The sequence below is a fragment of the Schistocerca cancellata genome, chromosome 8 (assembly GCF_023864275.1).
Source record: "Schistocerca cancellata isolate TAMUIC-IGC-003103 chromosome 8, iqSchCanc2.1, whole genome shotgun sequence".
In the NCBI taxonomy this organism is placed as follows: domain Eukaryota; kingdom Metazoa; phylum Arthropoda; class Insecta; order Orthoptera; family Acrididae; genus Schistocerca; species Schistocerca cancellata.
This window is the reverse complement of record NC_064633.1, coordinates 143,765,891-143,784,127: the sequence shown is the minus strand read 5'-3', so window position 1 is coordinate 143,784,127 and position 18,237 is coordinate 143,765,891. Positions and strand designations below refer to the sequence as shown.

The 18,237-nt window shown below is 45.4% G+C and overlaps 1 protein-coding gene across 1 annotated transcript in view; it reads right to left on the bottom strand.

Moving 5' to 3' along the window:
- The window catches only part of LOC126095430 (uncharacterized), a 56,808-nt gene that overhangs the window by 10,395 nt on the left and 28,176 nt on the right, over positions 1-18,237 (bottom strand). Inside the window, exon 2 of the mRNA XM_049910225.1 lies at positions 7,116-7,406. Within this exon, the coding sequence (XP_049766182.1) occupies positions 7,116-7,406 (291 nt within the window). The remainder of the gene's footprint in view (positions 1-7,115; positions 7,407-18,237) is intronic.

The window sequence follows — 18,237 nt, the reverse complement described above, 5'->3', positions numbered from 1 at the left end:
TGTTGCGTCAGGAGGATCCCCCCTTGTGTCGGTGTGGGTCCCGGCTGACGGTCGGCCATATTTTGCTGGAGTGTCCTCGACTGCGCACACTCCGGCAATCTTTTAATCTCCCGGGCACTTTGGCTTTGGTTTTATCTGACGATGCCTCCATGGCTGATGCCGTTTTAAATTTTATCCGTGGTAGTCCGTTTTATGGTTCGATTTAGGGAGGTCCTGCACCTTTCCTTTTCTGTGTCTTTTGTCCTTGTGTCTGTTGCTGTTCTGGTGTGCCGTGAGATGGTTGGCTCTTTCCCTTTTTTGTTCTCGTGGTCAGTCAACCAGTCTCCGGCCGTCTTCCTTTCTTCTGTTTCTTTCTGTCTGGTGTTCCTCTGTCCTGTTCTTGTCTGTAATGTTTGTTGCTCCATTTGTGTTCTTTTAGCGCCTGGGGGGACGTCTCCTCCCCCTTTGGTTTTTACCTGCTCCGTAGATTTTCGGCTCGCCTGATTTTGGAATGGGGGACTGATGACCTTCGCTGTTTAGTCCCCCTTAAACATCCCAACAACCACCACCGCTGCTTGATAGGTGTTTGACGTCATTTTCTCTTGTTACAGGTAAGCAGTCAGTGGAGACGATGGGGCAGTAACGGTGAGTGGGAAGATGCGTTGCTGACGTACAGGGCACAAACAGGTAAAAAGCGTCGACAGCACCTGTTCTGGTACAGATGTCTGTCAGTGCTCTGCTACGTGAATTACGAAGTGATAGTACTGCGTACTAGTGCCCGCCTGAGAACATAATCGTATGAAATAATTCAAAATTTGAAAGGCGGGACTAGCAGATGCTTCAGTTCAATTACTTCAGTGCATCTCTATCAAAATATCGAGGTCGTAGGTATAGCAGGAACACCGCCGTACAAACAGTTTATTTTCTTACATTCTTTTCTTTATTATCTAAAATTTTTCTTTTGCGTGCTTACTGTATAAAACTTCACTTGTGAGCGTTCTCATCCGTCGGATTGTCCGTGCTGTTATTGCTGCTACATTATTCCGTTTTCATACCGAAACTTAGTCTTCAATTGGAAGGCAATTGTCAGTATTAGATACAGAATATTTGTGGAAATACTGTTTTCCTTTCGCTGCTCCGTTTTTGGAAAAATTTGGAAATTGATGGTAAGGTCTTATGGGATCAAACTGCTGAGGCCATCGATCCCTAAGCTTACGCCCTACTTAATCTAACTTAAACTAACTTAAACTAACTTACCCTAAGGACAAGACACACACTCATGCCCAAGGGAGGACTCGAACCCAGTAGAATAATGTACGAGCGTGAGACAGCCGCGCGGACCGTGACAAGGCGCCTCAGACCAATCGTCTACCCCGCGCCGCTGCTGCTTTTAGCAAACTGGTTATGACAGAGACAAGAAGCCATTAACGAGCATTGCATACAAAATACGAAGAATACTGCCATGAATGGGGCTGTTCGTCTTAGTACTAATGCAGGCAGCTTAATACCGACTAGAGCAGTGCCAGGGTAACTCCCTAACATTCACAGTACAGTAGCTATTGTTAAACCTCTTGTAAACTTCGCACGGACAGACTAAGCGGTTAAGGCGACCCCTCGCATAAATCGGGAAATCTGGGATCGAGTCCCCGCTTGACACAAATTTTCACTGTCGTCATTCCCTTATACAGCTGTCGGTTGTTGGCATTCGCAACTGTGGATACATTTAATACATCTTGTAATCTTGGTGACTGCATACAAGCGGGTTCAGTGGTGCAATGGTATAAGAACACTAGGAAGCTACTGATGGACACATTTTCCATTAGTCTACGTATTGGTATACTGTTCACGCCCACAGGGCATGTTCACATATGCAGAACATCTAAGAGCGCACACTACCTTCTTTCAGCTGAGAAGCATGCTAAGGTTTACGTAATAGTTTTAGGCGTCATAACGCAATTTACAGTAGTCGCTGTAGTCATTCGAGGTTCTGATTGGATCACATTACAGTCCACTTACCGAAGAACAGACGACGGTGGGTGTCGAACCCGAATCCTCTGAATTCTTGACTGGCTAACTGCTCAACCACATAGGCCGTTCCTGACGAAAATAATTTCTCGAGCAACGATGTTTTGTTCTCAAAATGGAAAAACTTTATTTAGCTCTTGGGTGGGGATGCATGATTATGGCAGAAAGGGGCGTACGTTCACAAGTTACAATTATTAAAATTTTATGCTTTAAGTGCTGCCATAGTGACGAAAGATAGAAGCGTTCGCGGCAATTTAAGTGGGAACCCGAAGCTTTCTCCTCTGCAACTCCGACTGGCCAAAGATTACGCAACATTCAACGTTCGAGAATCTGACGCGAAATGCGGAGAGGGCATCTGCACGAAGTTAGAAATCCTGGTAATTAGGAGAGAACTGTATCCGAGACTATAGAACGTCCGCTTGTTGTTGTTGTTGCTTATGCTGTTGATAATAATTCCAGGTACGCATGCAGCTGGTATTGTAATTCAAATCTGACGCGTCGACTGGCACAAACAGACCAGAGGGGCCGGCAGTGGGCGTGGCGTGCCGTTGCTATGGTAACGGCCCTGCGCTTCCTCCCCCTTCACCGCCCATGCCGCCGACTGGCGTCACCAGACCCCCTCCCTCTTCGCATTGCCCCCCCCCGTCCGTCTCCCCTTATTCCAAAGGTCAGGCGCCATGACCCCGGGCGTAGGTCACAGCGTGAAACTTCAGCCTTCCTCTCCTCCTTTCCTAGTGGCGTCAGGTGCACCGCCCAGCTAACGCGTACTCATTGCTACAGCTGATGCGCACAGCAAGCCACGTGCCAACGCACAATGCACACTACCTCACCAGAAGTATACGGACACCTCTGTGTTAACTCGAAATTGACCACTCGCTGTCACGAAAGGGAGCCTGCCAGTGTAGCTATGAATCGCTCGTGAGTTCCAAGCTGCTGTCAGCAGTCCACATAGCACAATGACGTGTGGCGGGAGTTAAGAAAAACGGAATACAATGATCGAGCAGCTAGCTCCTCATGGGTCACACATTTCCGTAGTCAGGGCTAGGTGACGCTTGAGGTGCTGTAAAGGGGGGCGGCTCCACTGGACAGTCGATAACTCGAAACGGGTAACCCTATACTCTGCGGCAGTCCGATAGACAGGTTTGTGTTTGGTAAATGACTGGAGAACATTACTGCTACCACCTGTAGTGCGCCGGCCGCTGTGGCCCAGCTGTTCTAGGTGCTTCAGTCCGGGACCGCGCTGCTGCTACGGTCGCAGGTTCCAATCCTGCTTCGGGCATGGATGTGTGTGATGTCCTTAGGTAAGTTAGGTTTACGTAGTTCTACGTTCTAGGGGACTGATGATCTCAGAAGTTAAGTCCCATACTGCTCAGAGCCATTTGAACCATTTCTAGCCGATGTTAACAATCCATTAATTCTATAGTCATATAATTGTCATACTTCATTGTCGATATTACAGCTGCGTTACGCATATAACTAGGAGCCGTACGACTTTGCAAGCGAATAAAAGAAACGTGACCGGAATGCGTGGTAACAAAGCAGTGAAGAACCCAACTGGAAATGTCTCTGAGACTAAGACTTTAACTTTGACTGCTAGTCTATTAGAACTAAGTACAGTAGAGCGGAACCTGTTGGATATATGCTGAGTAGGAGTATCATGAGCTTGTAATCTCCTCGTTGAGCCCCTCTAAACTGCAAGGTGTATCATAAGATAGCTGCGTAACAATTTCCCTGTGCTGTGGCATAAATGACCTTTGGATACATTAACAGAAGTCGTGAGAAAGTTGAGAACTCGTAATTTCGGGCTCTTTTTAGCAGCTGCCTTTTTTTTATCGGGTGTAATTTCCGGCGCGAGTGTAGGAAAAGTGCGATACAAGCTACAGGCAGGAAATTGAGTCGAGTGGTGCTCACAGCCTGCCTCCACCCGTCCACCCCCGCTCCCCGCGGGACGTGGGCGTCAAACGTGACCTCAGAACTCGGCGCCACCTCAACTGGCGCCACGGGAAATGGTCCGTAAGATCCCAGCGCAACTTTTTTCCGGAAGAAAGCTCCAAAGATAGCGCGATGATGAAGTTTCAGGACGCAGTGCGGCAGTGGTTCTCTCACTTCCAGGAGCGCTCCGTTGCAGCTTGGGGACCTTTTCGTTTTATGCGTAAGTTTATAGCCGCTCTGTACTGCCAGAAATCCAGCAGACAGAGACAGAAATCCAGCAGACAGAGACAGAGAGACAGACACACACACACACACACACACACACACACACACACAGAAAGAGAGAGAGAGAGAGAGAGAGAGAGAGAGTGGGGAGGGCAGCCTGCTAACCATGGTGGACACGTTTACAGGGCACTTTATACGTGGCCTCGACAACCAAGATCTAAAACATTCGACTGACATGGGTCATATTGTCCCAGAATTAAATAAAAAATCTCCTGATGGGTTCAGATCAAAGTTTCTAAGGTTTCTCTTGGTTCCCACGTATGTGAGAGGCTCGATGACTTCTTAAGTAGTAGAACCCAGTATTGTTGTCCTCGACGGCGAGTGTTCATCAGAGACAAGGGCATCGTCAGGAGTGGCCCCAAGGATGTGCATTAGGACCGCTGTTATTTTCTGTGCACATAATGATAGACACGATAAGCAGCGCTCTGTGGCTGTTTGCTGTTGATTCTGTGGTGTACGGGAAGGTGTTGAAGATGAGCGACTGTAAGATGATACAAGATGACTTAGATCAAATTTCCAGTTAGTGTGGCGAGTGGCAGCTACACTAATTGCAGAAAAATGTAAGTTAATGCAGGTGAGAAGGAAAAACAAACTTATAATGTCGAATACAGTATTAGTAGCATGCTGCTTGACACAGTCACATCGTTTAATATGTTGGCGTAACGCTACAAAGCAACAGGAAATAGAATGATCATGGAAAGACTGTAGCATGGTGGGCGTGGTTCATCTGTAAAGGAGACCACATGTATGACACTAGTGCGGCCCTTTGATGAGTACTGTTCGAGTGTTTGGGATCTGCACCAGGTCGGATTAAAGGAAGACACCGAAGCAGTTCAGAGGTGGGCTGCTACATTTGTTACCGGTAGATTCGAGCAAAACGCAAGTACTACGACGTGCTTCGGGAACTCAAATGGGAATCACTGAAGGGAAGGAGACGTTCTTTTCCAGTACCGCGATTGAGAAAATTTGGAGAATCGACATTTGAAGGTGACTGTAGAGCGATTCTAGTGCCGCCAACACACATTTCGCGTAAGGACCACGAAGATGAGATGCGAGAAATTATTGTTCATACGGAAACATATGGACAATCGATTTTCCTTCGCTCAGTTTGTGAGTGGAACAGGGAAGACCATACGATAGTTTGCGGAATGTGTATGTAGATACAAGGCAAATGTTTGCTCTGGAAATCTCCTCCCAAATATTCTTAATTCGGACTCTCTTTCCCACAGTACCGGCTCCGCTGGTATTTGGCTGCGACGTCCCTCGCTCTTCAGTAGGTCATTAGTCGAACACCCTCTCTGCCTTCAGGGATAGGTTATAAAAAGAATATTTAAAAAGTTTATTGGAGAGGTAAGTTAACTGCAGAAGGTTAAGTCCGACCTGCCCATGGTGGACCGGAAACAGACCTTCCTAGCAGCCAAAATGGAATTAGTGTTTCGACTTGTCTGACGGAGTTGCAGCTACTTCTCTGGCCTTCGGCTAGCCCTGCTGTTCTGGGCACTTCTTGATCGACCGACTCAGTTCGAAATGCCCCCAGTCAGTTTCTGAATTGTACATGCGGCTGCTGTATGACGTCATGATAATTCGTCCAAGAAGACGCGTATAAATGACCAAAATGTACTCATGTTGCATAGAAGTTGCTGAGGTCTGCGACAATCTTGGGAATTTCATAAAAACATACAATACTTCATGTTCAGCTAACTTTCAACAGCACTGTTTAGTTCGGCACGACATTTTTCGGCTGTATATTGCAATCATTGGGTGCCCATCAGCTTATTGTTTTTCTAATTACTGTTGCCATATGTGCGATTTATTCGTTGTTCTTTGGTGTGAAAGTGACGGTAGGTGCCGCGGTTTCGTGGGTTCTGCCCAGACATTTACCATGTAACTACTACGTATTTGTATAATCCAACATATTCTGCTTCTATATGCATTGTATTAAGAGAAATAAAGTTATGTTGTGTCAGGTGAGAACACACCTTTCTTAATTTCTAGTACATAAATCCCTAAGCTTAATCAGAAACAACGCTTATACTTAAAAAGAACATTGTTTATATTGGACTGGTTGGTACTGTTTACATAGTTTTAACGCAACTAACACTATAAATATTTAACACACAGCAAATATTTTTCTTACAAAAATAACAAGAAAATATACCACATCTTAATACAGAGTGCCGAACGGCCTTGCCACAGTGGTAACACCGGTTCCCGTCAAATAACCGAAGTTAAGGGCTGTCGGGCTGGGAATGCACTTGGATGGGTGACCATCCGGTCTGCCGAGCGCTGTTGGCAAGCAGGTGCACTCAGCCCTTGTGAGGCAAACTGAGGAACTACTTGCTTGAGAAGTAGCGGCTTCGGTCTCGGAAACTGACATACGGCCGGGAGAGCGGTGTGCTGACCACCTGCCCTCCATATCCATATCCAGTTACGCCTGTGGGCTGAGGATGACACGGCGGCCAGTCGGTACCTTAGGGAGTTTTAATAAAGAGTGAACGATTTTCTTACAGTAAATTTCTGGAGAGAAGCAACGAACTTTACGACGCAACTTCGCTGGCTTGCCAAAAACCAATCTGCGAAGTACACAATCCTAAACAATAATGTATAATAAATAGATGGGTAATTAATCATGGCAGAATTCTAACTTCACAGGTTGTGAAAACTAAATATAGATATTAAAACGCAGTTGAAGCAGGAATGTTTACCAATTCTCGGAAACTCAGTTCTCTCCTAGCGCTCTTGATGAACTTTCTGCATTTGGGGACGCGGTCGCCACTGCAATGTCATGGTCTCCCCCACTCCCACCCCCCCCACCCACTCACCCACCCACTCACCCACCCACTCACCCACCCACTCACCCACCCACCCACCCACCCACCCACCCACCCACCCACCCACCCGCCCACCCACTCGCCCACCCACTCGCCCACCCACTCGCCCACCCACTCGCCCACCCACTCGCCCACCCACTCGCCCACCCACTCGCCCACCCACTCGCCCACCCACTCGCCCACCCACTCGCCCACCCACTCGCCCACCCACTCGCCCACCCACTCGCCCACCCACTCGCCCACCCACTCGCCCACCCACTCGCCCACCCACTCGCCCACCCACTCGCCCACCCACTCGCCCACCCACTCGCCCACCCACTCGCCCACCCACTCGCCCACCCACTCGCCCACCCACTCGCCCACCCACACACACACACACACACACACACATACATACAACAACAACAACAACACATTCGCCTCAGTCTTTAACTTTCGTAAAAACACTCGAGAGAGACTAGGCATACTATGCACCAACCACAAAAAACATTGTCTTGTACCGGTCCCATGTTGTTTCACAATTGCGAGCCCTTATCTACTCCTTCAGTATTGCTTCAGCGGACACAATGATAAGTCATACGTTCAACTGAGCAGCAGTAATATGAAATAAGCAGCGAGCTAGGTGAGGAAAAAAGTTACGATCTGTCCAAGAAAATGACCCAGATTCCGAGCTAGCCGCAAAATCCCAGAATGAGGCAGCTGCCTACAAGGTAATTAGTAATCGAATAAGCGTATAGCAGGGATCTGATGCAACTACGCTGTTGAATGCTTCGAGGGTGTTATTAGTTTGGGGTAACACATGTACGCAGCAACTGAGCGACACAACGATAGTTTATTTTATTATTCTTGTATAACACAGTGATTTAGCTCGTATAATACAAGTTCATTTTATCGTTGTTAAATTAAGATTAAACTGTGATGTTGCTCACACATGTTTACCTTCATGATATAAAGACAACCATTCTTTACATGTGTGCAAAGTACGCCCGCGTTCGCTGGTGTTACGAAAACAGGCGCGCTCGCCCGAGGGTTAAAAGGATCGCTAGACCCAAACTGCGGGCGCCGGCAGTGACCGCATCGTGTTGGGAAAGCTGCGGTAAGCCACGAGATAACACTGCCGCAATGGCAGCGCTGGGTGACCGCACGGCAGGAAGGCAAAAAGGAGCCGCGCTGGCCAGGCTTCTGCAAGCGCTCGTGCCCCTGACAGCTTCCAGCTTTTGTTTTCGCCGGCAGGAAAGCGGCTAGCGAGGCCGCAACTCGTGCTGACTAAGCCTGTTTAGGCAACGAGCTTTTGTTGACTAATACGCAGGTGTTGACAGATGTGAAAATTAACGAACTATCAGTTTAATAAGCCACAGCTGCAAAATACTAACGCGAATTCTTTACAGACGAATTGAAAAACTAGTAGACGCTGACCTCGGGGAAGATCGGTTTGGATTCCGTAGCAATATTGGGACACGTGAGGCAATACTGACCTTACGACTTATCTTAGAAGCTAGATTAAGGAAAGGCAAACCTACGTTTCTAGCACTTGTAGACCTACAGAAAGCTTTTGACAACGTTGACTGGAATACTCTCTTTCAAATTCTGAAGGTGGCAGGGGTAAAATACAGGGAGCGAAAGGCTATTTACAATTTGTACAGAAACCAGATGGCAGTTATAAGAGTCGAGGGGCATGAAAGGGAAGCAGTGGTTGGGAAGGGACTCGGTTGTAGCCTCTCCCCGATGTTATTCAATCTGTATATTGAGCAAGCAGTGAAGGAAACAAAAGAAAAATTCGGAATAGGTATTAAAATCCACGGAGTAGAAATAACTGTCAGAGACAGCAAAGCACTTGGAAATGCAGTTGAACGGAATGGATAGTGTCTTGAAAGGAGGATATAAGACGAACATCAAAAAAAGCAAAACGAGGATAATGGAATGTAGTAGAGTTAACTCGGGTGATGCTGAGGGAATTAGATTAGGAAATGAGACACTTAAAGTAGTTAAGGAGTTTTGCTACTTGGGGAGCAAAATAACTGATGATGGTCGAAGTAGAGAGGATAGAAAATGTAGACTGGCAATGGCAAGGAAATCGTTTCTGAAGAAGAGAAATTTGTTAACATCGAGTATAGATTTAAGAGTCAGGAAGTCATTTCTGAAAGTATTTGTAGGGAGTGTAGCCATGTATGGAAGTGAAACGTGGACGATAAATAGTTTGGACAAGAAGCTTTCGAAATGTGGTGCTACAGAAGAATGCTGAAGATTAGATGGGTAGATCACATAACTATTGGAAGTATTGAATAGGATTGGGAAGGAGAGGAGTTTGTGGCACAACTTGACTAAAAGAAGGGATCGGTTGGTGGGACATATTCTGAGGCATCAAGGGATCACCAGTTTAGTATTGGAAAGCAGCGTGGAGGGTAAAAATCATAGAGGGAGACCAAGAGATGAATACACTAAGCAGATTCAAAACGATGTAGGTTGCAATAGGTACTAGGAGATGAAGAAGCTTGTACAGGATAGAGTAGCATGGAGAGCTGCATCAAACCAGTCTCAGGATCATAGACCACAACAACAACAACAACAACAACAACGCCCTCTGTCCGTCCTCACCATCACCGCTACCACCAACGCACGAATGTTACGACAGGCGTGTTGTGATGGGGCGCTACTTTCTGGAAGAAACTCGACCAACGGACATTTAATTAGCGAGCACATACGAGGGTTGGCCAGAAAGTAATGCTCCGCATTTTTTTCTCAGCCGAAAACAATGCAACGAATGCGAGACGTTACGTATATACTGTCTCTGTCTCCTGAGTGAGCGCGCCAAGTTTCCGTCATTTCCGAGTGATAGCGTAGCTGCAGCACAGTTTCAAAATGGCGTCTCTAGATTACAAGCAACGTGCCTTCATTGAGTTTCTCACTGCAGAGAAAGAAACTGTGGGGAATATTCACAAACGCTTGTGCACAGTCTATGGAGCATCTGCTGTCGACAGAAGTACAGTTAGTCGCTGGGCACGGAGGGTGAGGTCATCAGAAGACGGTTCGGCGGACCTCCACGATTTTCAGCGGTCGGGGAGACCATCCACGGGTATCACACCTGAAAGCCCTGACCTAGCCCCCCGTACTTCCTCTTGTTTGGGCCATTAAAGGATGCCATTCATTGAAGACATTTTGAGGACGATGAGGAGGAGATTCCCACAGTGAAGCACTGGCTCCGCCACCAGGACAAGAATTGGTGCCGTCAGTTCATACACGCCCTCGTTTCGCGCTGGAGGAAGTCCGTAGAACTGGATGGAGATTACGTGGAAAAATAGGGTGTGTAGACAATACACCAGTCTTTCGTGTGTGTAATTCTCTGTATGTTCAATAAAGAATTGTTGAAAGAAAAATGCGGTGCACTATTTTCTGGGAACCCTCGTATTTCCCTGGGATATTCAGCAACCCTTTGTCTATTAATCACAGTTCATTTGTGGTCACAACATTGAACATACGCTGCAAGATGAGTGGTGTCATTCTGTACGGCCATCTTCAGATCTTTTAGTGCAAGCTAACGGTATTCGATCGCAACTTCATCAAGAGCAATGCACAAACGTATTTCAGACACACGTTTACTCGGAATGTAGGCGTTATAACAAACTAAAGCGGTTGTTAGTGCCGTCTGCTTTCCCAATACTACCACATTTGAAAATGTTGCTAGTTTAATTGGTTACTATACCAAACATTTTGCCCTTGAACCTGATTTGATACTTTGGTCTTTCTGCCAGTTTTCCTGTCTTTTCTACATTCCTTGTCTTTCACCCTAATTGCAAAATTTGTCGTTTTGCACGTCGTTACTTTTCTTTCTTCTATTCTTCCACCACTTTCAACTTTGCTTTTCACAGCTTTTGCACAAGTTCTGTGCTGTTGGTTATTCTTTTTATTCAGCAATTTCTTTAATTTTAGCAACTAGAAGAGCTATTTTCTCTGTAAATGTTAACGATAGTATCTGTTCGCTTTGCACTTTCATTTGATCTTTGCAGTAGTCTTTCACTTCCTTCATTCCCGACCTCGACGCGCAGAGTAATTACAAGATGATGTGGTGAACTGCAAACCTGCCTAACTCGTTTCTTAATGGAAAATTTGACTCCAGTAACAATATTAATTTCTTTAGGGAACTCAATCACAAAATTTATTTTCATGGTCAGCTCAAGTCCAACCGATTTTGTGACTTTATAGTCCAAACATCAGATGCCATCATATGTGCTGTGAGCGAGTTATTACAGATGTGCACAGATGCTGTTGTGCGGGGCGTGTGACACGGTAAATTATACTCTCGTTGATGCCTTTATGGCAACACGTTCTTCTCGACAAACGTATGTGAACTCATGACTCGCGATATCTGCGGCATGTTTGCAACCAGACGATGAGACCATGGAGTGCTATAATCGACTGTGCATAAAATGAACGTCGAGTACATTGTTTGTTGCACTGTATAGAGAAACTAACACTGTGATAGAAATAAACTAAACAGCAGCTTAAATAAGCCCACATAGACGTCTTACCAAAAACGAGATTTTCGTGAAAATATGAAATAGTTTTTCCTGTTTCTATAAGAAATTTTGTTCGGTTTGTTCAGTGGTATCCTTCCCCCAAGACATTCTGGAGCTCGTATTCAAAAAGAAAGAGAACGCCCATCTATATGACGCATACAGTTTGGAAGTCGCCTTCACATGACGGCCTACGTCGCTTCTGCTCTAGCCTGCTTCGTACGGTGACGTGTGAGGAGTCAATGTGAAAACGTAGATATCTCCCAGCGCTGAGATCCTCATTGTTTTCCAGAAATGAACTATAACACTACCAATGTACACTCACAAAATAACAGACTGGATGCCTTGACGCAAAGTAGGCCTTCATGGAGTTGGAAGGTATACGACTCGATTTCCAGATTCTAGCAACTCCTGTAAATCGCCCAACTATGTGCGATGATCTTTGCTAACATACTCTCGTAAGGTAGGGGAAGGAGGCGACTCACTGTTTGATGCCAAAGCGTGCAGAAATCCAGAAGAAATAAGGTTGCAGCTGAAGCCTTCGCCTCTAAGTAGGCCTACATTGTGTGTAGTCCCGGACTTGGAGAATCGTCTGTCAATGGGAGGACGGGTTGCTTGGGCTCCCCCAAGAAGCTGCGACAGCAAAGGAACAATCTGGTGAGGTGTTTCTCCTCCTAGACAACGAAATGGGGGAATTTGTTTGACTCACCTCCAGAGAGAAAATTTTCCTTTGATGCATTAATTCCTCCTTTAGAGAGAAGAACTCCAGTGTACAGTGCTTGATGCTTAGATATTACTGTGCAACATTTTGTAACAAATGTATATTATATGTATTGTTGAGAGAGATTAGCGGCTAGTTTCCCCTGTATTGTAGGTAAGATTGTAACAATTGCGGTAGAAGTTTTAATTTTCTCTAAATGGTCAGCCCTCCTATCGAAATTATCTAATAATTTTAATACCTTCCTATGGCGATTGGTTCATTCATTTATGTGGTCAGTTATCAGCCAGCCGCGCTATAAGACTAATTATTCTATTGTATTTTTTCCTATTCCTATACGATTCTAACAGTTCATGGTAAATAAAGATAATATTCTTAACTCCCTTAACTTGAACGTGTAGGATAGTGTGAATTCGAGTGAGCAAGAACAACTCTGACCATATTTTTTTATCGACTGGACTTTGATCCGGGAAATAAAGAATTTGTTTGCCAGTCTTATTCGCGACCATGTCGCAGCTTTTACAGCAACTGAAGTTACGGAACCATTTTTACGTCTGTGTTGCAACTGTAGATTTGTGGAACACATTTTTCCTTGATTACATTGGTAAGGACAATGACAACTGTGAAGTTATCTATGAATTTCTGTCCGGAACAATTTAATGTGGAATGTCCACATAAATGTTGCCATGTGGAAGGCAGATGTGAGACTTATTTGCAGAATCGTGAGGAAGTTTAATTCAGGCACTAAAGGAGTCCTTTACATGACTCTCACTCGATCGCTTCCTAAAGTATTAACATTAAATGTAGTTGCAATTGCGAATGTGGACAATCATCAGCAATATAATGGAATGACGACAGTGAAAATTTCTTCCGGACCGGGAGTCGAGCCCAGACTTCCCGCTTATCGCGAGCGGTGGCCTTATCATTTGGCTATCCGTGCACGACTCGCGGCCACACCCCAAACTTCCATATGTCGTCAGCCATGTGTCGACAATCTATAGTGGTACATCTATTATGTATATTTCCGTGCAGGTGAGGCATTTTACTTGAAAGTCGCTTGCCCGGCGTCTGCGGATAAATACGATGTTCCAGTGCCTGTGTTATTCCGACTACGATACAAAGTTCCTTTGGACATGCATGTACCCTACAGTGCCGCACAGGATAGCCGCGCTGTCTCGGGCGCCTTGTCACGGTTCGCGCGGCTCCCCCCGTTGGAGGTTCGAGTACTCCCTCGGGCATGTGTGTGTGTGTGTGTGTGTGTGTGTGTTGTCCTCAGCGTAAGTTAGTCTAAGTTATATTAAGTAGTATGTAAGCCTAGGGCTCCCATAGCAACTTTCCACAAATTTCCGAAAACAAAATATCCTACAGTGTTTTTCGATACTCTGGGGTTTCTAACAAGTTGGACTGAAGCTGTATCATTTTTTACGTGTTTGTTCAGTAAGTATGTATGTGTGTGTGTGTGTGTGTGTGTGTGTGTGTGTGTGTTACACAACGAATATCGCCAATACTTCCAATGACGAGACGGGCGCGTAGCCGGCTGCACGAGACCACAAACAAATAGTCGAGAAAGAATTAATGATCAGTTAATCAGATAACTGATTCAGGGCTATTTGTTAACAAGCAACCCATCAGTATAGCCGTAATATCATTAAAAAAATACGAGGATGAGTCAAATGAAAACCTTAAATTTGTAATAACAAATCGAAATTTCGTGCCGTAATCCTGTAAGTTGGTAAGCGAGCTACAAACAACGTGCAGAATGGCCTGTAGGTGGCAGCATAGTGCAGATGCACACATACCGTCGCAGTATCAGTATAAAGATGACCGCCCTCCTTGCGACTTGCACCAGGGAAGAACAGCGTTCTGTTATTCGGTTTTTGCGTAGTGAAGGTGTGAAACCTATTGAAATTCATCGACGAATGAAGGTTCAGTACGGTGATGCATGTTTTTCACAGCAGCAAGTCTACGAATGGAGGAGGAAGTTCGCAAATGGTGTGACTTCGGTGGAAGATGCTCCTCGTCCAGGTCAGGCACAACGAGTTGTGACTCCGTAGAACATTGCAGTAGTGACACTGAATGACATTGCAGCATGTTTACAGATTAGTCATGGGTCAGCACACCACATTGTGCATGATGTGCTCCAGTTTCACAAAGTGTATGCAAGGTGGGTGCCACATCAGCTGACTCCTGAAATGAGAGAACGACGTGTTGATGCTTGTGAAGAACTTCTTTGGCACTTTGAACGACGAGGTGATGGGTTCCTTGCAAGAATAGTTACTGGGGACGAAACCTGTTTTCACTTCCACCAACCGGAAACGAAGAGAGCGAGCAAGGAATGGCGCCATTCCTCATCATCGAAGTTTCGAACAGAACCATCAGCAGGGACGAAAAAGGCGTCATTTTGGAGCATTACATGCTTAGGGGGACCACTGTCACCAGTGTATTATACACAGATCTCCTAAAACAATCATCTGCGGCGTGCAATCAAATCAAAGCGGCGTGGATTGCTGTCAGCAGGTGTCCTTTTGCAACATGACTATGCAAGACCCCACACTGTCGGTACAAATGTTGCAACAATCACAGACCTGCATTTTCAGTGTCTTCCTCATCTACCATACTCACCAGACCTTGCCCCAAATGATTTCCATATGTTTGGACCACTCGAAAACGCAATGGGAGGAAAGAAGTTCCGTTCTGATGAAGAGGTACGTCACGGGGTGCATGAGTGGTTGCGCGGATTGCCAAAAGAATTTTTTTCTAAAGGAACTTATGCACTTTGTAAGCGCTGGTGGACTTGCATTGAGCGTGAGGGAGATTATGATGAAAAGTGATACAGCTTTGTACCACTTCTGCACAATAAATAATATTTAAAAAAGTATTTAAGTTTTTCATTTGACTCGCCCTCGTATTTAGTGTTTCCTCAAAATTCAGTCGTGATTTAAGCCATTAACGAAATTTGCAAGAGAAAAGAAACGCGATGGTAGTTATTCCTAAGCTGCTGAGGAGCCAATATCTTGGAAAAAGATTTCAGCAGCCGTCATTCTGAAAGGAATGGTAATGTACTTCCTACGGAAGCAACCGTTAAAAACTATTCAAGTGTAAAACGGTCGTTTCTCTGCCTTCTGGAAGCGTAGAGATACAGTGAGAACCACCTCTCCAACGTTTGGAACTGAGCCAGAACAGGAAACCTTTGTCGGCAAAAAGATGTCAGTTCCTGCGAATCAGCAGGCAGGTTTTGGCTCTGTTTTTTGAAGCCGGAAGCATACAGGAATGTGGCGCCAGCTAAGCTATAAAAGGTGTGGCCGTCTACCACGTCATTTTGAGTTTCAAGGCGGACCAGCGGTGGCAGCTTCGTTCCCGTCGCAGACGCGTCTTGCAACAGGCATTTACCGTCCTCGCGTTAGTGGCAGCTTAGCTGTTGATCACCTTGAACAGAACACAGCAATGGTGTTTACGCACGCACGCCGTTTCGTCCGCTCTTTGAGCGAAAATATCTCGAAATGTGACCGAAATCCAAGAGCGGTGGGGTTGTGCTAAGATTTGCCTTAATCTCCCCCTTTGCCACCCTGAACTACGACGAGCTCGGATTCAGCACTCCCTCTCTAGCTTGATCGTAGTTCTGTGTACCTAGCTATGGTTTCAGTACACGTCGTTTATCATTGCACGAAGTCATTGAAGGCTGCCCTCCGCTAAATGGTTCTGTGCACTAAGGGACTTAACAGCTGAGGTCATCAGTCCCCTAGAACTTAGAACTACTTAAACCTAACTAATCTAAGGACATCACACACATCCATGCCAGAGGCAGGATTCGATCCTGCGATCGTGGCGGTCGCGCGGTTCCAGACTGAAGCGCCTAGAACCGCTCGGCCACACCGGCCGGCTGCCCTCCACTAAATCATTATTTTGCTTAATTCTAATTTCAGAATAGATCATTATTTTTGTTATTCCTTATGAGTGTTGAGATGTCCTTCTACCTTTCCCAATATACAACAAATCATAGAGTCCTAAAAGGAGGAAATTGCATGTCAACATTTACTGCACCCACTAACAGGGGAAAGCTTTCATTTTCGCTGCCTGGTATTACAAGTTCTGTGGAAGACAGTGGGATGAGGTAATCATAAGTGTAACTGAAATGCTCAAGAAACCTATACCTTAACAGAAAAATGCAGGGCATCACGAACAGCCTTGTTGCAATTTTGTCATATGATGACATGGTTGGAGACGATGACTGTTATTTGAAGACAAATGTTGATGACGTTGAGACAGCAACCAGACACACATTTATTTTAAGTTATTTTATTCAAAAGGTACCGTTACCGTTTTCTAATCATTTCAGTTAATCGTCATCTACATCTACATCCATACTCCGCAAGCCACCTGACGGTGTGTGGCGGAGGGTACCCTGAGTACCTCTATCGGTTCTCCCTTCTATTCCAGTCTCGTATTGTTCGTGGAAAGAAGGATTGTCGGTATGCTTCTGTGTGGGCTCTAATCCCTCTGATTTTATCCTCATGGTCTCTTCGCGAGATATACGTGGGAGGGAGCAATATACTGCTTGACTCTTCGGTGAAGGTATGTTTCTGAAACTTTAACAAAAGCCCGTACCGAGCTACTGAACGTCTCTCCTGCAGAGTCTTCCACTGGAGTTTATCTATCATCTCCGTAACACTTTCGCGATTACTAAATGATCCTGTAACGAAGCGTGCTGCTCTCCGTTGGATCTTCTCTATCTCCTCTATCAACCCTATCTGGTACGGATCCCACACTGCTGAGCAGTATTCAAGCAGTGGGCGAACAAGTGTACTGTAACCTACTTCCTTTGTTTTCGGATTGCATTTCCTTATATGGCTTTCATGCTTTCATTAGAACATGTGATGCGTTTTTTACTGATTAGCTGTCGTGAAGTGCCGGTTTGGAGTACTTGTTTCCATAGTTTTCATCCAGCAGACGGCGTTCGTAGTTTTCGCCACGTTCTCGTCATTGCACACACAAACTTGTATAATTGAGCGCTTCAGATTTGTCGCTGAATACATTTCCACCATATTCCTACCGTTGCTTTAGTAAATTTGTATCACTGAGCATTTCATATTTGTCACAGAACAGACTTCTAACATGTACTGCATATGTTAGAAGTCTGTTCTGTGACTAACATGAAATGCTACGTGATACAAATTTACGTGTGCAGCGATAGGAGTATGGTGGAAATGTATTCAGCGACAAAACTGAAGCGCTCAATTATACAAATTTGTGTGTGCAATGACGGGAATGTGGCGAAAACTACGAACGCCGTCTGCTGGATGAAAACTATGGTTCAAATGGTTCAAATGGCTCTGAGCGCTATGGGACTTAACTACTGAGGTCATCAGTCCCCTAGAACTTAGAACTACTTAAACCTAACTAACCTAAGGTTATCCACGCGCGAGGCAGGATTCGAACCTGCGACCGTAGCGGTCACGCGGTTCCAAACTGACTTACAACCGCACGGCCACACCGGCCGGCGATGAAAACTATGAAAACAAGTACTCCAAACCGGTATTTCACGACAAATAATCAGTAAAAAATGCATCACATGTTATAATGAAAGCATGAAAGCCGTCTGACGATGAATTGTAACGATTCGAAATCGGCAACGGTACCTTTTGAATTAAGGAACTTAAATTTGTGGCTGGTTGCCGTCTCAACAGCATCAACGGACAGCATTCCTTACAAAATATGAGCTAACGTTCCCAAACGATCGTATAGATCATATAATTAAATTTTCCCCGAGACATTAAAGTCTCGTCTTTATCTACGATAATTTTAATTCATGTCTTCAGCTCCCAGCGTTATCGTAGTTCCGAAATGAGTCCAGGAACATACTACTTCGTCCAAAATATTCCTTGCGTAATGATCACGACGCTAACATCGGACAATATTGGGACCATACGAAGAGTTCCGACAGTCTTTTTTTTCTCAC